This window comes from Fulmarus glacialis, unplaced genomic scaffold (genome assembly GCF_000690835.1).
Source record: "Fulmarus glacialis isolate BGI_N327 unplaced genomic scaffold, ASM69083v1 scaffold36868, whole genome shotgun sequence".
NCBI classification, from domain to species: Eukaryota; Metazoa; Chordata; class Aves; order Procellariiformes; family Procellariidae; genus Fulmarus; species Fulmarus glacialis.
Window position 1 is genome coordinate 54,460 of NW_009228418.1, and position 16,650 is coordinate 71,109.

The 16,650-nt window shown below is 35.9% G+C and overlaps 1 protein-coding gene across 1 annotated transcript in view; it reads left to right on the forward strand.

Annotated features, from left to right (window-relative positions):
- OLA1 (Obg-like ATPase 1) overlaps nt 1-16,650 on the forward strand; it is a 102,457-nt gene that overhangs the window by 52,632 nt on the left and 33,175 nt on the right. The window contains exons 4-5 of the mRNA XM_009583470.1: nt 9,094-9,174; nt 9,438-9,535. Coding sequence (XP_009581765.1) covers nt 9,094-9,174; nt 9,438-9,535 — 179 coding nt within the window. The remainder of the gene's footprint in view (nt 1-9,093; nt 9,175-9,437; nt 9,536-16,650) is intronic.

Genomic DNA, 16,650 nt, shown 5'->3' on the forward strand with positions numbered 1-16,650 from the left:
AAGGTGAGGAAGGAAAAAAAATAATACTGATCTTAGTCAAGTATGTTTTTCCTTTGGTAGTTTGCTGAATATAACAAATAACCTTAATATGAAAGCTAAGGAAAAGTTACTGATTTCAGAGAGGCTATAATCTTCGTGTGACCTGTGTAAACTTATTGTTGGCATCAAAGGGGATTTCACTGTGTTTCATGGAACCTAATTGAAAGTAGAAGTCATTTTTCTTATTTCATAAATATGAATTGTCTGCTTTAGAGGATTCTCTTTGTCAGTAAGCCTCCACAACTTGATAGTCTGAAATCTCCAAAAGGTTTAGGAGGAGAAAAAAAGAAAATTGTCAGTCTGTATCAGTCAACAGTTCTTAAATCTGAGATTTGTATTTGATTGCCTGCCTTCTCACACCTGTGTTCTAACTTGTTAATTATCATTTTTCTTTTGCGTAAGCCCATTGCATACAGTTGGTAAGTTCACCTTTGTGCAGTGATCTGGCTTTGCAGTTGAATACAGTGTTAACTGTCGTCCTGTCTCTCAGAGAATTGATTTCTCAATCCCCTGTCAGCAGAAATAAAATAGCCAACTGCTGTTAAGGAGTCATCAATGAAATAATTCTCAAGTTCTACTTAAAAATCAATGACACAATATGGTCCAAGATCAGCAACATGTAATGTTGACATAGGCTTGGAATAGCTTCCTCTACATGTATATTTTTGTCTGTTTTGCACGTGTTCTCACTGCCTTCTTAGAAATGACTGTCTGCTTTTACTAAGGGTACTATTCTTTCAGACTCAGTATACCTTTAAATATTATTTTGGCTATAACCTTCTAAAGAGATATTATAGAATAAAAATACCCCTGTTATTTGCATGTATTAAAACAGCGCGAATATCATTTCAGAAAGCAATCAGAGTAATTTTGATTCTATATTTTAAATCTGACTGGTGCTGGTATCTGCAGAGACATGAAAAAGATACTGATTTACACTTTATTATTAGCTTATTATTCATCTGTCATTCTGGGTAGCAGGAGATTTCAAAGTAAAATTCAAATATGTATGAATTTATAGATTAGAATGTACAAATTTTAAAACTTGTTTTAAAATTTTTTTTTTTTTTTTAATTTATGGGACTTTCAGTCCTGGAGACAGAACTCTTCAAGTTAGTCCAATATAATACAGTTAAGTGAACATTATTGCAGGTTTTTCTTCCATTACCCTTCCCGTGTGATTCAGTTCTAGTCCTTAGAGATTGACCCTCTGCAGTAGACAGCTATTCTTTCAGACCTTTGTTAGTGCACTGAATCTTGAATTCTAGCACAGAATAATTCTTGGTGGTAATCTATTATGATTTATATATCTGACCACAAGAATATTATTTATAGTTGAGTTCACGCAGATTACTGATGTTAGTGATATGAAGACAAAATCTTTAGGTCAGTATCAATGTCCGCAGTGTTTGAGCTTCCAATTTTCAGTTGAAAGGCAGCTTTTACAGTAGGTCAGGATCAATGTTCACTGCATTTGAACTTCCAGAATTCAGTTGAAAGGGGTGCTTTTACAAGTCCTGTGAGATATCTAAATTCCATTGTTAAAGTCTATAAATTTTAAAATAAGATTAGTTTTTCAAAGCGAACACATTTTGTAAGAGCAAAAGGAATTGCAATTATGAAAAGAACAGTTAGAGACTGCTTTTTAACGTAATGGTACCAGAACCATCTAGTGCTTTTTTTACTTAAACGAAAGGCATCAAGCTTCGTTTTGTTACTGCGATGGGCAATGAACTAATAACTTGATACAATGACCATAGGCATAGAGTATAAGTATCTGTCAGCATATATGTACTATGAGGAGTAAAGCAAAATCGTCCTAATGGTGTTTTAAGTATCTTTAATCCCTTCCTTCCTCCTCCCTTGCATTTAACGTCTTGGTCCTGTCCTGATAATACGGTAACTGTTTGAAAGATGTTTTTTTGTTCATTTAAAATTACCGATACGGTGTGGGAGATACTTCACAAACAGCAGAGAGCTGGTAGATTCAGTTTCTTCTCATTACCAATATATACTAGGTGAAAACAGGGTGAAAATCTTTCCTTCCTGCAATATTCTGATGAATGGGATGGCGCCGAGCAGAAATTGCTGACCTCGTGCTGCAAGCGCTCGCCAGAGTTCTCACGGATGGATGAACTCTTATTTCCTTTAACTGATGATGTCAGTTGGGAATTTTCACCTTTCTTTTGTTCCAAGTTGAAGATAAATACAGTGATGAATTTTTTTTTTCTTCTTTTTTTTTTTTTGTCAGTTTCTTTGGTCTCCTTTTGTGAGGAGAGTTTGAGAGGCCAGTTTGTTCCAATGCAGATGGAAAGAAAGCAGCAGCGTACACGTACACTGTTGACATACTTTCTGCTGATGGCTGTTACAATTAGTAACTTAAATGTTAAATCGTAGGGAATCGAGAAAATATTTATATTCTTAATGCATATAATTATGCCTAAAATCTTTAGTGGACCATTTACTGTGCTTAATGTGGTATTTAGAGGAAATTAAAGTTCATTCTGGAGAACATTTTGAATGTAACAGGAAAATATTCATGGCAGATGTTTGTGAATTAATTGGTAGTAAAGCCTGACTTAAAAGTACATAATGTCTACATACACGTTTGGATTTCCTTTGGTATTATCAGTAGACAAAGAGAAGTCAATGCTTAAATACTTTCTGTCAAGGCTGATCTTTCCTGTGTAGATTTGAACAGTGGGTTAAAGTAATTACTTCTGTAAATAATGCCTGTATGGGTATGTCTAGACCCAAGCCATGGTGTAATTTTTAAATAGTATATACATACACCAAAATAACTCCATATATAAATAGTTGTATTCTGAAAAAGACACCGTTTTCAATTGGCTTAATTCACATGTAGAACAAATGCATTCACACATGGATTTATTTGGAAATAAGTGTGTGTAGACCAACACAGTAAGAAAAGTTTAGTGGAACTCTACAGAATATGTTTCATTTTACTTTTCAGCGCAATTTCCCCGTTCTGAATTTCTGAACTGCTAGAAATAATCATTGGTAGATAGACTGCTTTCTGTATTCTTGCCTGCTTTTTTCTTTGAGAAGCTACAAGTGACTGTATAATTTTATGTATAATGCCTTAGGAACCCACAAGGATGACCCACACAGGAGAATTTGGGGATTATTGACATGAATTACGTTGCCGGGAATGCTTGTAGGATGTTTTGGGTGACAGTACTTGCTGTGGTTCATAAACATTATTAGCATCTAGCTCTGAGTAAATCTTATATCATGTACAGCTTGTACTGGCTCTGTTAGAAGGTATTGAATAGAAGAACGGATAATACACTTGTCCTAAATCCATTACTTCTCCATTGTATTTTTATTAAAGTCAGTGAGCAAGGGAATTGTAAGAGATTAGACATTGTTTTGTACCACAGAGGAGCTCATTGTCACTCCAGTTGATGCAGTACCTGACTTGTTCTCTTTCTTGCACCCAGCTGCTACAGCTTATTTAAGCACTTAACACAATTGAAAAACATGATCTAGCCTTTTTTTTAAAACTGCAAAATTTGTCTTAATTGTCCTTTAAAAATACCACTGTTTCTAAACATTGTTTTTATAATAAATTCTTACTTTGTCACTTCAGCCTCACTCTTTTAAATTGCCAGAAAACCTTCAGGAAAAGCAGAGAGCTCAGGCTATGCTAAATAGAACTGAAAAAGATTTCCAAGGAAAGCCATGAATGGAAGGACTGTGGGCACAGCACACACCATACACCTTGCGTTAACAAGGAAATTGGTGTGCGCACAATAAATTGTTTTTGGTGCAGCACAGTTTAACTAGTTATGAGTACTCTTTACCTCAAATAGCATAGTTCTCTATCTGTATCTGAAAAACCATCATAGCTATTTTGAAGGCCAGAAGGAATACTGTTTATTTTTTGATCTCTTGCATATCCCGGCTTAATTCTCACAATTGTGGTTAAAATAGAATGTATCTCTTAGGGGAAAAAATTAATCTTTATTTAAATATTTTCTAGGTAGAGATAAATTACTGTAACTTGCATAAGCCAGTGATTAATTCTCTTTACTGTTTGGAAATAAGACACAGCTTTAGTCTGTATTTGTCAAGCTTCAAATTTCAGCCATTTGATTTCGGTATGCTAGTGTGAAAAACCCTGTACTATGCGGGTTTTTTGTTAGTTATATATATGACATGCTATAAGAATAAAAGCATAAGATTCAAGCACACTGAGTCTTTACATATAAGCACTTTTTCAAAACCTCTTCTTTTTCTCCAGTTTTCCAGTATTTCAACAGAGATAAGCATAGAATTATTCATGTTGGACGTTAGCCTATTTATATACTCGGAGATTATATTAGTCTTTTAGTTACAGTATAGTTCACTTGCTTGTGACCCTCAAGTCTTCTCAGTCACTCTCGCGAGGCGGAAGTCCTCTACCTGGTAAATACTGTATCCAGCCTCCCTTGTCCCTCACCCAGCAAGTGTATGAACTTGAATTTATTGTGTTGAAAAACATTGTTTGCTTTCACTAAATAAGTCTAGCAGTTCTGGTCACTACACGCATAATTCACGTTGTTAGTAATTTACTGTTCTCAGAATCTGTGTCATTAATGTGGTCTTTTTTAGGGTGTTGATGAAAGATGATAACTAGCGAAATGCAAATAATTTGTTTGGAGTGCCACCAGGAACACACTCATTGGATTTTCTATTTGCAGTTACATTCTGAGACCTACTGGTTAGGTAGTGCTGACTCCATTTAGTGTATGCAGTGTTTTTTGAATTAAATACTTTGCGTCACTGAGCTAGATTCCTTAGCGAAGTCTGAATATATGCATTATACATTACTACCTTCATTATTGATACGCTATGCTGTTGGACTTCTGTATGAAATGAGAGGAGCTAACTAAGAGCTACAGGTAACGTTTTAGGTACTCCTTATCGCTTTTCTGAGGAGCAGAGCAGTGAAAATGATAGAATTTTGGACAATTGAAACATCTTAACAAAAAGTATTTAACTGCTTTTGAAGTGTTTACAGGGAGCTGGTCAGTTATTACATCTTGGAAGTTTCGAAGGGAATGAATAAGGTGCTGAGAAACACTCCATACTTCCCAGAAACATCTCCCGCGGTGGGGGAAAAAAGCCTACTGTACCCACAGTTACTCTCTGTACTAGTGGAGACTTTTGCACTGCCAGCAGGATCTCAGAGAATTCACTTGCACTTTGAAGTGTGAAGTGATAATCCTCACAAACGCTTACTTCTTTATTAAATTTGCGGAAGTTAATTACATGCCCTGCTAATTTACAACAAAAAACTCACAATTCTCTGATGCCAAGTAGGCAAGTGAGTTTTCCAAGCTTCAGTTTAGTCCCTCATGCTGTAAGAAGAATTTGGCATTGGCACACATTATTACTATCATCCATCCAGAGAGTTTATTAATGTATGCACATTTTTCTACACAGTAGTGTCTCATGAGCATGTCTTGATAAATCTCCTAAATGCAATTTAAATGTATTTCTTTGTAGTATTTTACACTGTTGGGACTTGTTGTTGAAGTCCTGCTTAGCATTTGTGGGTTGACTACTTGCCACTTTTGGAAAATGAGAGCAGGACATAAATTAAAATCACTGTATTGCATATGGCTAAATATATTAAGTATTCATGTGTGCTAAATATATTGCCAAGGATATAGTCAGAAATTAACCGATGTTTAAAACAGTGGTATTTGATATTCATGAAGTTTGCTGTATTTCATATGCCTTGACAACTAAGTAAATTGGATTTTGGAGGGGGTTTTGGCGGCTTTTTAAGTGGTGCTTGCTATAATGTTGCTAGCTGAAAAACAGAACAAGAATACCCCTCTCATCAAGCAAGGAGAAGTGGATCATTCTGCTGGTGACAGATTGACCTCGAAGTGTGCAACTGGGGAGGCCAGATCTAATGAAAACAAAGTGGATCATTGCTCTGTATTCTGTTATTAAGCATCTCGGAGTTAACTAGAGTAGTGATTAAATGTGTTTAAATGACTGTTTCAGTGATAGTGAAGATAAAAAGGTCAGTTCATACTCTTTCACCAAGCCTAAACAGAAGCAATTAATAAAACTAAAAATGGTGCTATATATGAGATAAAACCTCAAAATGTGCTTTTTGCTTTTTGTATGTTTAGAGTATTGGGGCAGCTAAGTGAAAAAGAAATACGTGGAAATAGTTGCCTTTCTTCATATTGTCATTAGTATTTAATGATTTCTTGTTAAGGGATCATATTAAATCTCATTTAAATGGGACACCACCATTGATGCAGGGGAAGCTGAGTTCATCTGTCCCTTTTTTTTGTTTCTGGACTGTCTGCCTTACATTCTGCATGGTGTGACTGCCCAGATAGTCCATCAGAGAAAATTTGACTTTGAATAATTATTTCCAAATTTTTTCTTTGTGTCTTACTGCCTCACCAGCTTCAGACATAAATGCTGTATTTGCTTATAAGTTTCCATCCTTTTATCTAAGGAAAGTTTTCCATTACTTTGCCACCTTCTCTGTAAAACCAAAATAAAATTGCAGGTATACAGCTGTCAGTTCTCCCCAGCATATGCAGTTGTTGGTCAGCCTTCCCTGCGGAAGTTAGCCATGTAATTACTCCTTTAGAACAACAGTTGCAAACAGCATCAAGTCAGATGATAATTGAGAACTCTGAAAAATTAGGTCTGTGCCAAAGTGGGTTTAGACGTGTCACTGTAGGTAGCAGGTGAACATGGGAGGGAAGTTCTGGCTGGCAACTGTGTGCTTAGATAGGCTTTAGAAAGAGCAAACTGTATTTGCTGTGTTGATGCTTGAAATTTTCTGGAGGTTCTGCATTATGTAGCTACCCTTACAGTGTGATTAAAAAACATTTAATTGCTGCCTAAGCCTAAAAGATTGGCTTTGATAACTTGTGCTACAATGTTTTTTTCTGTCAATTTTTTATCGACTCCAATTTATATGCAATAATGCGTTGCTATTGGGGGGGAACTGTAATGCCGAAAGCCACGTGTTAGATGCCTACAGAATTCGTTTAAAACCCAAAATAGTGTGTAATCGGAATTCCTTCACTGCTGAACAGGCATCTTGGAGATTGTGTTGATTTTTATATATCTATTTAAACAAAAGCTGAGGATAAAGATCTTAAATGAAAAGTACCTATTGGTAGAATTGCTTCCCTTATCTTGTTTATACTGATTAATTAAAAAATAAAAAGCACACAGGGTTAAAGATAAGATGGTACCACTGTTTTCTTCTTTATGTGTAATCTTGTTGCATGTCTCTACATAAGCTGTTCTGGCCACTCATCATAGTAACCAGCTGGGCCATTTCACCTGCTGGAGCCATTAAAGAGGACTCTCTCCCCCTAGATTAATCCCCTCCGACATTAGTTTTTTGCTCTGACAACTGGAGCAGGCATTCAGAATTTGCAGGTGGCCAGTGTGACGCACATAATTGCCTACAATTTTAGGCAATGAATAAAAATGGTCTACATTACTTGTCAAAGGTTGTATATGCAGTGCCAAGTGAGATCTATGGGAAGCCTTTTAGGGTTTAAAGAACAGTTAATAGCAAAGCTGCACAGTGCTTTTTTAATCATAATGCATTTGTAATATAGCACTTTGATCTTCTCCTTGTAGGAAATGGTGTTATATTAGCCACTTTTAAACATTTATGAGTGAAATTCAGTTATAGGAGAGTAAAAGTGATTATTCTTAGGCAGAACATGTTAGATTTCATTAAAAGTTTTAGCTTGCCCCTTCCTTGTTAAAATCTGTGGGGAGTCCTGTTCCTGGAGGGTTTCAAATCAGGATCTGAGGATTTAGAAGAGCTTTTTCTTTGTTTTCCACTAAAGCAACTGCAAGACTAGAAAAGACTGTAGTAAATACTGATGTTATTTGTGGTTGTTTATAAATGTACTTCAACCGCATAGCATTAAGCGCAAAAAATGTTGTGCTCAACGGTTTAGAGAATGTTTCCTTCTATTTTAAAGATCTTAATTCTCAGTTGCGTCAATTATAACCTTAAAAATGCATTATTTAAAGCATGATCATAAATTATCTACAACAAAAAATAGGCGACTCTAAAATGTACTACTCCTAGAAGAGCCGAGTTTGACCTTTCAGACCCAAGAGCCTTTTATTAACACCTGCCTGTAAGGAGAACCGTGCCACACGCAGCTTTCGGATTCACGACCACAAAACTGATGAGGAAAGGCTTGAAGGGTTCAGTTTGTGTCACTTGCTGTTTGCCGTTTCCATTTCACAGATGATTAATCTTTCTGTGAAGAAAGGCCAGAGAAACAAAGCACATTGGGCTCTTCCTGCAGTTACTCCTTCTGAATGCACACTAGCTTGCTAACTAAAAGGCCTTTAGATTTCCTGCCGAGAGAGATGTTCTGAAAGTGAATGCAGCTGGTTGGAGGTCACCAGTGCAAGGCTCTTGCCATTGTGTAATGGAGGCTTTGGCAGGTTTCATTTGGGGGGGGAGGGAGAAGGTGTTGGCGAAAAATTAATGCGGAATAAAAAGGGCTTTGGCCATTTGAATTAATTTCTTGAAGGGTGGATCATCAATAATAGGCTCAATTTCTTTTGCTCGCAATTTAAAAAAAAGATATTTGCTGTGTTTTTTCCCACCCATTCCCTTTTCTTAATGGCATGTTTATATTGTACGTGGTCTCTCCTGCTGGATGCTGAAATGTCGCGTCTTACTGAGTTTGAAAAGCAATCAAAAATGTACTGATTTTTACATATATTTTATGAGCTCTGCTAATTTTCGTGGTGGCGAGAGATGATACTTGAGTATTGTGCATTTAACTTCCTAATTATGGGATTTGTGTTGCTTTAATAATCGATATTGCTCTTTAGTGACTTTGAAAGCAGCAATTTCTATTTTTCTGGGAGAATAAAAATTTGGTTTTAAAAGGTATTATTTAATTTTTAATTTGTGTGTATGTTTTGATTCTTAATGTATACACTCCTTGTTTATGGAAGAGAATGGTCTGATATCCAGCTGAGTTTTTGACTTTGTTTTTTCTTGATCTTGCGTAGGATGTAATGTGCAAAATCAAGACATGGGTAATAGATGAAAAGAAAGCTGTCCGCTTCTATCATGATTGGAATGACAAAGAGGTAGGCTACAAATATTACCCCATGAATTGACTTCTAATTTTGCTACCTGTTACTGTCTTTTTTTAAAGGTTTTTTTTTAGATTTCATAATCATAGTGTATTGAATGTTAAATTTACCAGCCAATTCTGTGTTTATCAGTGATCTATGTATTACACTTTAATTCTGTTGCCTTCTTAGACATGCCATGAGGAAAATGGTCATAAAATTAACTCAAGTTGGTATAACTTGTTTTTAAAATTCTTCTCGTATATTTTCACTTCTAGATTGATGTTTTGAACAAACATTTGTTTTTTACTTCAAAACCAATGATCTACTTGGTTAACCTCTCTGAAAAAGACTACGTTAGAAAGAAAAACAAGTGGTGAGTGTGTTCAGGTTAAATATCTAAATTTATGTTTCTATTTCACATTTTTCAATCGTGAATAATTCCTTTCACATTAAGATCACCAAGGATATTAATTAAAATAGGAATAAAAACTAATGTTGCACTTTTGTTACTTGTTATGCTCCCATTGACATGCTGCTTGAGTACAATGTATATGGCGAAACCCTGAATGAAAGTGCAGAATAGAAAAGAATACGCTTTCCTTCCTTACATTTTTACGTGAATCCATTAACTGTGAAGAAAATAGGTTTGATTTAGAAGTACTGATTTAAATAAACATATGGTTTTATCATGTTACATAATGCTAATTGTCTGAACAACATCTTTTTCATTCCAAAGGAATGAATTGACTGCCAGAGGACTAAAGCTATGTGAGTTGCACAGAAATCTTTCAAACTGTGGCAAAATTGCACATTTTAACAGTACTCTTCTGTTTGCAGTTGGGTGCCTGGCTTCCTTGCCACTGCTGGCACTTTGCTTACAGTTTATGGGCCTGTTTTGATGGCTTTAATGCCATGAACAGTGCAGGTTTATTCCTGACATCAATATTATGACTTAAGTATGTGATGGTTACGAAATCAATCTATCAGACATTCAATGAACTGGATGAAGATTCAGTCCTAACATGGTAGACATATGGTGGGAATCCGCTGTTGAGAAGTACAGCATTTAGGATGTCATTGGAAGCTCTAGATGGGATAAATATTTGGTTTGTGGGGATGGGAACAGATTAAGTAGTATACGATGAAGAAAAATCTATAGCAGTATATTTAATTTATACTAAACAACAACAACTTTTTTAGTTGTTTAGTTTATACTAAACAACTAAACAACAACAACAACAACCAAACAACAAACCTTTTCTTAGTATTCAAAGCTTTAAACACTGTACTTGTGAGATACTTTGAAGATGTATAAATGTATGTTTGTGAACAGATACGTGTGTAATTCATCCAAACAAATCAAAAGTATCTAAAGCGGAATATCTGAATTCTCCTAAAGTACACCCTCTGTTTCTCCCTGTACTTCATTAAGTACTTAGATGCACATGGTTTCAATTTTCCATTAAAAATTCTCATTTCCATATGATATCAAAGAGTGAGAAGGCTTTAAACTGAAAAATAAACATTCATAGACTGGAAGCCAAAACAATAATTAATGTCAGATGGTTAACTCCAATAAATCATTAGAATAAATTCTGTGAAATTACTGCAACTAAAACTGTCCTTTTGATACTCCAAGACATTTTGTGTTAGTATTAAAGAACAAAATTTAACCTATTTAACAGCAAACCCTCTCAGCCCAAAACACAGACTTTGGAATAAACTTGATAACCAATGTAATAATGTAAGCTTTTCATATTTGGCCAAATTTTATAGTTTTAAATTAATTTGTTCCTTCTTTGAATGTTTTTGGATATGACGATTTAAACATTAAAAGTGGTTCTACCCAAGGAAGTCTTTAAAATCAGGATAGTAGTATTTGCTCTGTTATTGTCAGGTGATATTTTTTTCGAAGTACCAATGTTGAGGTTTCCTAAGGTTCGCTATAACAGTACAGACGTGGAAGTTTATGTGAAAATGGATGAGTCGGTTTCCCTGTCCAAAAAAGGATCCTCGCACCTGTATTTGGATGATTACAGGTAGAGCTCACTGGCTCTAATTGTACAGTAAATACCATTTCCCAGACCCTAATGGTAGACAGACTACTTAGGAGACGCCAGTCTGTGATTTAGCTGTCGCCAGTCACCCCATGTTTTTTGTGAGACTAGTTGTGATGATGACATAGTTAAACCCAATTGAAAGCAAATCTTTGTATAAATTGCAATTTTTAATTTGTAAAAAATCAGATGTTTGAGTTGAGGAGTCATATAATGAAATGGTTTAACTGTTTCTATTACAATTAATGATTTAGTTTTTAAAAAGTATACCCAGATCTCATGGACGTGAGTGTAATTGTAGCTGAAAGATCAAAGCCTGGGTAGCTGAGTGATGTTCCAGAAGAGAATTTACCACATAGCCATTTTCAGTACAGTTTCTGCCTCCTGCTGTTCCTATTTTCCCTCAAGCTAGCCATTGACTACCCCCTGTGCATCCCTGCTCGTAAAAAATGATTGAGGAAGTATTTGTCATGTATTTATGAGTGGGAAACATTGTGTGATAGGGAAAGGCATCTACTAGAACCAGAAAGATTGCCATTTTCTTTCGTTCAGCCACTCTGCCACAGCTTTAAATCCTCTGTTTGTGCAACACAGCTTTTATATTTAAGAGCAGAATAAATGTTTTCTATGAAGGATGCTAACGGTAGGCTTTTGTCATTTGAGTGGTGCAAGCAGATGTAAATGATTAGAATATGTTTTACTGTTAGATGCCACTTAATTTGTGATTTTTGTTATTATTTTGAGGGGTAGAGGTTCATATTTGAAATGCAAGCCACATTTAGACTAGTCGTTCAACTTGAAAAAGTTTATTTCTGAGCTTAATTCATAATACTACTATAACAAAAGCAAGGTTAATGCAGGAAACGCTCAGCAGTAAAATGTTTTCATAAGACTTTTGCAACTATAAAAGTGTTTAAAACAGCAAAGGAGAGGAGAGGTTTTTTGATTGTGAGTAGAGAGGAAAACTAAAATTGTCTTTGTTTTACTGGGTCACTGTTTCAGAATTAATGAACATTTTAATTGTTAGTTAAAACACACTTACGTTTAAGTGCTAACATGTTATTTTTCAATCCAAGAAAAGAAGAAAACACTGTGAAAGATAGGACTATTGTGTGTTTGAGTAGGTGTATTGACCTTTTGAAAGATGTGAAAACTGGAATGGCTCCAAGCAGTTACTTGCTGGTTTTAACAATGTTGAATTAGTCATTCAGTTGATTTATGATTAAGACCTAGCCCCTGAAGAGAAGCTGACATGGCAGCTGTGTTAGTCGCACTTGTGTTATGATCAGATGACAGTAATCATGATGTTGTATGGGGGAATCCACTGAAACCGTTCTTACTACATATTGCTGCACTCTAAATAAATACTTAAGTCCTTCTTTTAATAATTCCTGATAGTTTTTATACGGATCTAGTACCTTAACATGGTATACATGTATTTGAGTTTTACCATGAAAGTATTTTAAATAAGCCTATTAATTTTCAGTTAAAACTGCTTTCTGAGTCACAGGATGTCACATAAATCCAGGACATGAGGTTTATCAGCCCTTCACCTAATTAAAGGTTTACATTTTAGTCTTGCTAAAGAGGGTGTTTTTATCAGGTCATAATATGGATTCCAATTATGAAATATATCGAGCTAATTAATGAGCGGATGTAGTGGACCATGCTTAGCATACTGTTCAGTTCAGTATTTTGGACTTATTCTTTGCAGTGAGCACCAGAAATGCTGTATGTGTCAAAGCTGCATAGACTTGATCTTTTGACTCAACTTCTCAGGTCTAAACAAGTGAATTTTTTCATCCTATGCATAGGCTGTAATTTAAAGAGCTGATTATGCTGCTAAAGATTTTCTAATATCTATAGCATCATAACTAAGTTGTCGGAGACTTCATGCGGATTTTTGAACATTGTTTTCTCTAATATAATTCAGACTTGTTGAGTATCCAAATGTGTGTTAACGTTATTTTCAAGGGGTTGTTTCTCAAAATGTTACGGAAGACATTCTGTTAACAAAAATATGTTGGGTGCTGATGGGATAGGGTACCTCTCTTGAAGTATCTTACTCTTGTGTATTTAGAAAGGTGACGTATATGACATAAAAAATAACCTTTTCCCCGTTAATTTTTGTAGCATTTTTAATGTTCTTAAGCTAGAAGAGGCATAATTAGGTCAGATGAAAGGTCTATCTTTTCTGGTATCCTGTTTCTGACAGGCCACTAACAGATGTCCAGGGAAGATTATAGGAACAGATTAAGAAGCAGACTATATGTGTCCACTTCTTTCAATCTGTTATTGTAGAACTGACTAAGCCAGATATGATATACTTATGGTTAATAATTTTTGATTTTTATTCTATGAATTTAGCCATTGACCTTTTGAACCCAAGTATACTTTTGGCATCCCAATATCCTGGAGCAGGGACTTCCACAGTTTAACTATGTGCTATATGGAGAAGTACTTCCTTATGCTTGTTTTGGATCTGCCACATCATAATTTCATTTGATGCTCCTTAGATCTTGTAGTATGAGAGTGAATAATCCTTTTCTATTCATCTTTTCCATATTGCTTCAGATGTTCCAAATATTAAAAAAAAAAGGGGGGGGGGGAGAAATCTTACATGAAGAAAGAAATATCAAGGGTAAAGTACAAGGAAGACTCAATAGGTTTGAGTATGAATTAATCTGCTTCACTCAGTCTTTCACTTTTAAACTAGTTAGGAAAGAAAGTTACTATCTGGTGGTAAATGGAGACTTGGTGTTCTTGGTTGCATTTCTGTGGGTACATGCCCAGTGGTAGAATAGATCTAATAGTTATGTGTTCACTGTCTTGGCAGAAGAGCAAGGCAGTGTCATGTGCTGGTAGAGCAAGTGGATGGTGACAGGAGAAGAAATGCTATCCAGAAAGTTTTCATGGCTTCAGTATGCCTGTTAAAAACAAGAAAAGAAAAGAAAACTTAAAAGAAACTCAACAACAAAACCCCCCTATGCTCCCCAACCTCCCCTTCCACCCTTAAATAGTGTCTGATTTTAGACAAGTCCTGGAGATACTATTTTTGTACAGACTATTCTTAAATTTGTTAGTAATAAATATTTGATCTCTATGTCAAAAAAAAAAAAAAAGAGTGAGAGTTCTTCCTTATCATTTTACCTGCATTTTTGTTTGAGACCGTTCAAAAAGACATTTTAAAAACCAAAAGAAACAAAGATTAATGGAAATGGTAATGTTGACCTGACATACCTTGAAGCAAAATGTGATTTAACAAGCAGTATAAGGATATGTATATTTAAGAATTTTAGTAAGTAAATTCACAGGAAATAAAGTTAAAGGGAGGAACAGCTGCAGGCCAGCTCCATCTCTTCTACTAGATATATGGTGACTCAATAAAAGTGTGAAACATCTCCATCTTAGTCTCACAGAAACACAATTTCCTTTCACTGTCCAAGTTTCAGCCCTTTTCAAATGCTGTCTGAAATAGATGAACTTTGCAAATTTTGCTAAAAACAAAAAAAATCCCATTTGGACCAAATACCTAAAAGTCATTCCACTTCTAAAAGGAGGGATGCTGCTGTTAATGAACCTCTGCAGTGCAGAGACAAACAGAATTACATCACTTAGAGCAAACAGTTATTTGCAAATACCAGCATATTATGTCATGTAGCAAGATACCCAAGTGAGGGCAGAATGCAGTTTTCGCTACCTTCAGCTTCTGAATTACATTTATTTTCTGAATTACATTAAGTGTATATTTAAATATACTATAGGTCATACAGTCATGGATGCTTGTATTCTTATAAATATATTTGAGAATGTATTTGATGTAGAATTCTTTAAATCATAATTATAAGTTGTAATGCCATCGTGGTGTTGAGATGTTTTCTTGACATAGCTGCTTAATGATTTTAAGGTTGTCTTCTATGCTGAAAGATTTGGAAAATTATAATTCTTTAAATATGTTGCACTTCTTGTTCCTGCCTTACAACTGAAATGTTTTCAACATAAATTATCTTTTAATATTTTTTATCTGTTTATAAATGAAGTTCTGCACAAGTTGTGAAGTCAGATACTCAAAGTTAACAAGACCCAGAATTTAGGCTTCCTGTTGCACCTTTACTGCCTGATTGAGAGAGAGTACCTCACAGCTCAGGTTGTTTTAACTAGAGGATGGCATCTGCTTTTCCATAGAGCACTTACCTACTGTAGTAGGGGATAGTGCATGCTGTTTGCTTAGTAAACAGTTATTCTTTATTATGTCTTATACAAATTAATTTATCATCCATCAACCTAATGGCAGTCTCTTTTCTTTCCAGCACCTTTGCCTGACATTGCCAGTTGACTTCTTGTATCTTCTGTCTTACCAATTCAGTGACTTTTCATTCAGTTGTTCTGCCTATCCCGAACTTTTTTCCCCACCCTTTTCCTAGCTGACATGTTCTCCGTGGGTCTTTGCCAGATTGTCTCTCCCTCTTCCCTGATTTTATCCCATCCTTGCTGGCTTAGTTCCAGTCCAGCCCTTTGGTCTGGATGATTTCTTTCACCAGACTTCCTGCTTTGCTTTGCTTTCCTTTGCCTCCCCCTCCAGAGTCTCCCGTCCCTTTGAATGTGAATGCATATTGTTTGGGTCACAGCAGGTGTTGGGGACTTGTCTCTAAGCATGGGGAAGATGGATCCCTGCTCTCAGCTCCGGTGTATAACCTCGCCCCAGACACAAAAACAGCTTCCAGGAAAAGTCTAGCTTCACTCCAGTGTTCCGCTTGCACGCAGGTGCTGTGGATTATAGAAGGAGATTAAATCGCTGAGACTCTTCAGTGTTAAATTCGAGCAGTTTTGCTACTGAGAACATGAATTTCTGATTTGGATGGACTTTCACACAAGTGCAATGGCTTAACTCTGATACCGGGTTTGCTCTGTGCCAAACGTAAAGTCTTGGCTCCTAAGCATTAAAACAGTAATTTTTTTCAAATAAAATGTTTCTGGGATGTTTTAAAAATGGGCAATGCTGTATGGTGAAGCTCTTTTCAAAAATTTCAGTCCACCTGGTTACAACATGGCACTTATAAATAGCTAAAGTGTAGGTTGCGAAGCCAGGAAATAAAGCCTCAGTAATTTACTTAGGATATGAGTCTTGAAACGGGGAAAAAGGTGGGGGCTGGTGGAGAGGAACCTCCTGGGTTTTGGGAAGGCCTGTCCTGGGCAGATAAAGGTAGCTTCAAGCTATTCTTACAACTCATCAAAGGCTGCAGACTGTAGAGAGCAGGATGACCAGAGTAATGAAGAACAGTTTCTGCAATGTTGTGAGTGATACATGACAGCCCAGCATACCACAACACCAAACACCAGCCCAACACAGCCATACCCCTCTCGTATTCTCTGAGAGCATCCGTGTGCATCAAGCTGATTATACTATCAGAGTAATTCAAAAGAACTATGT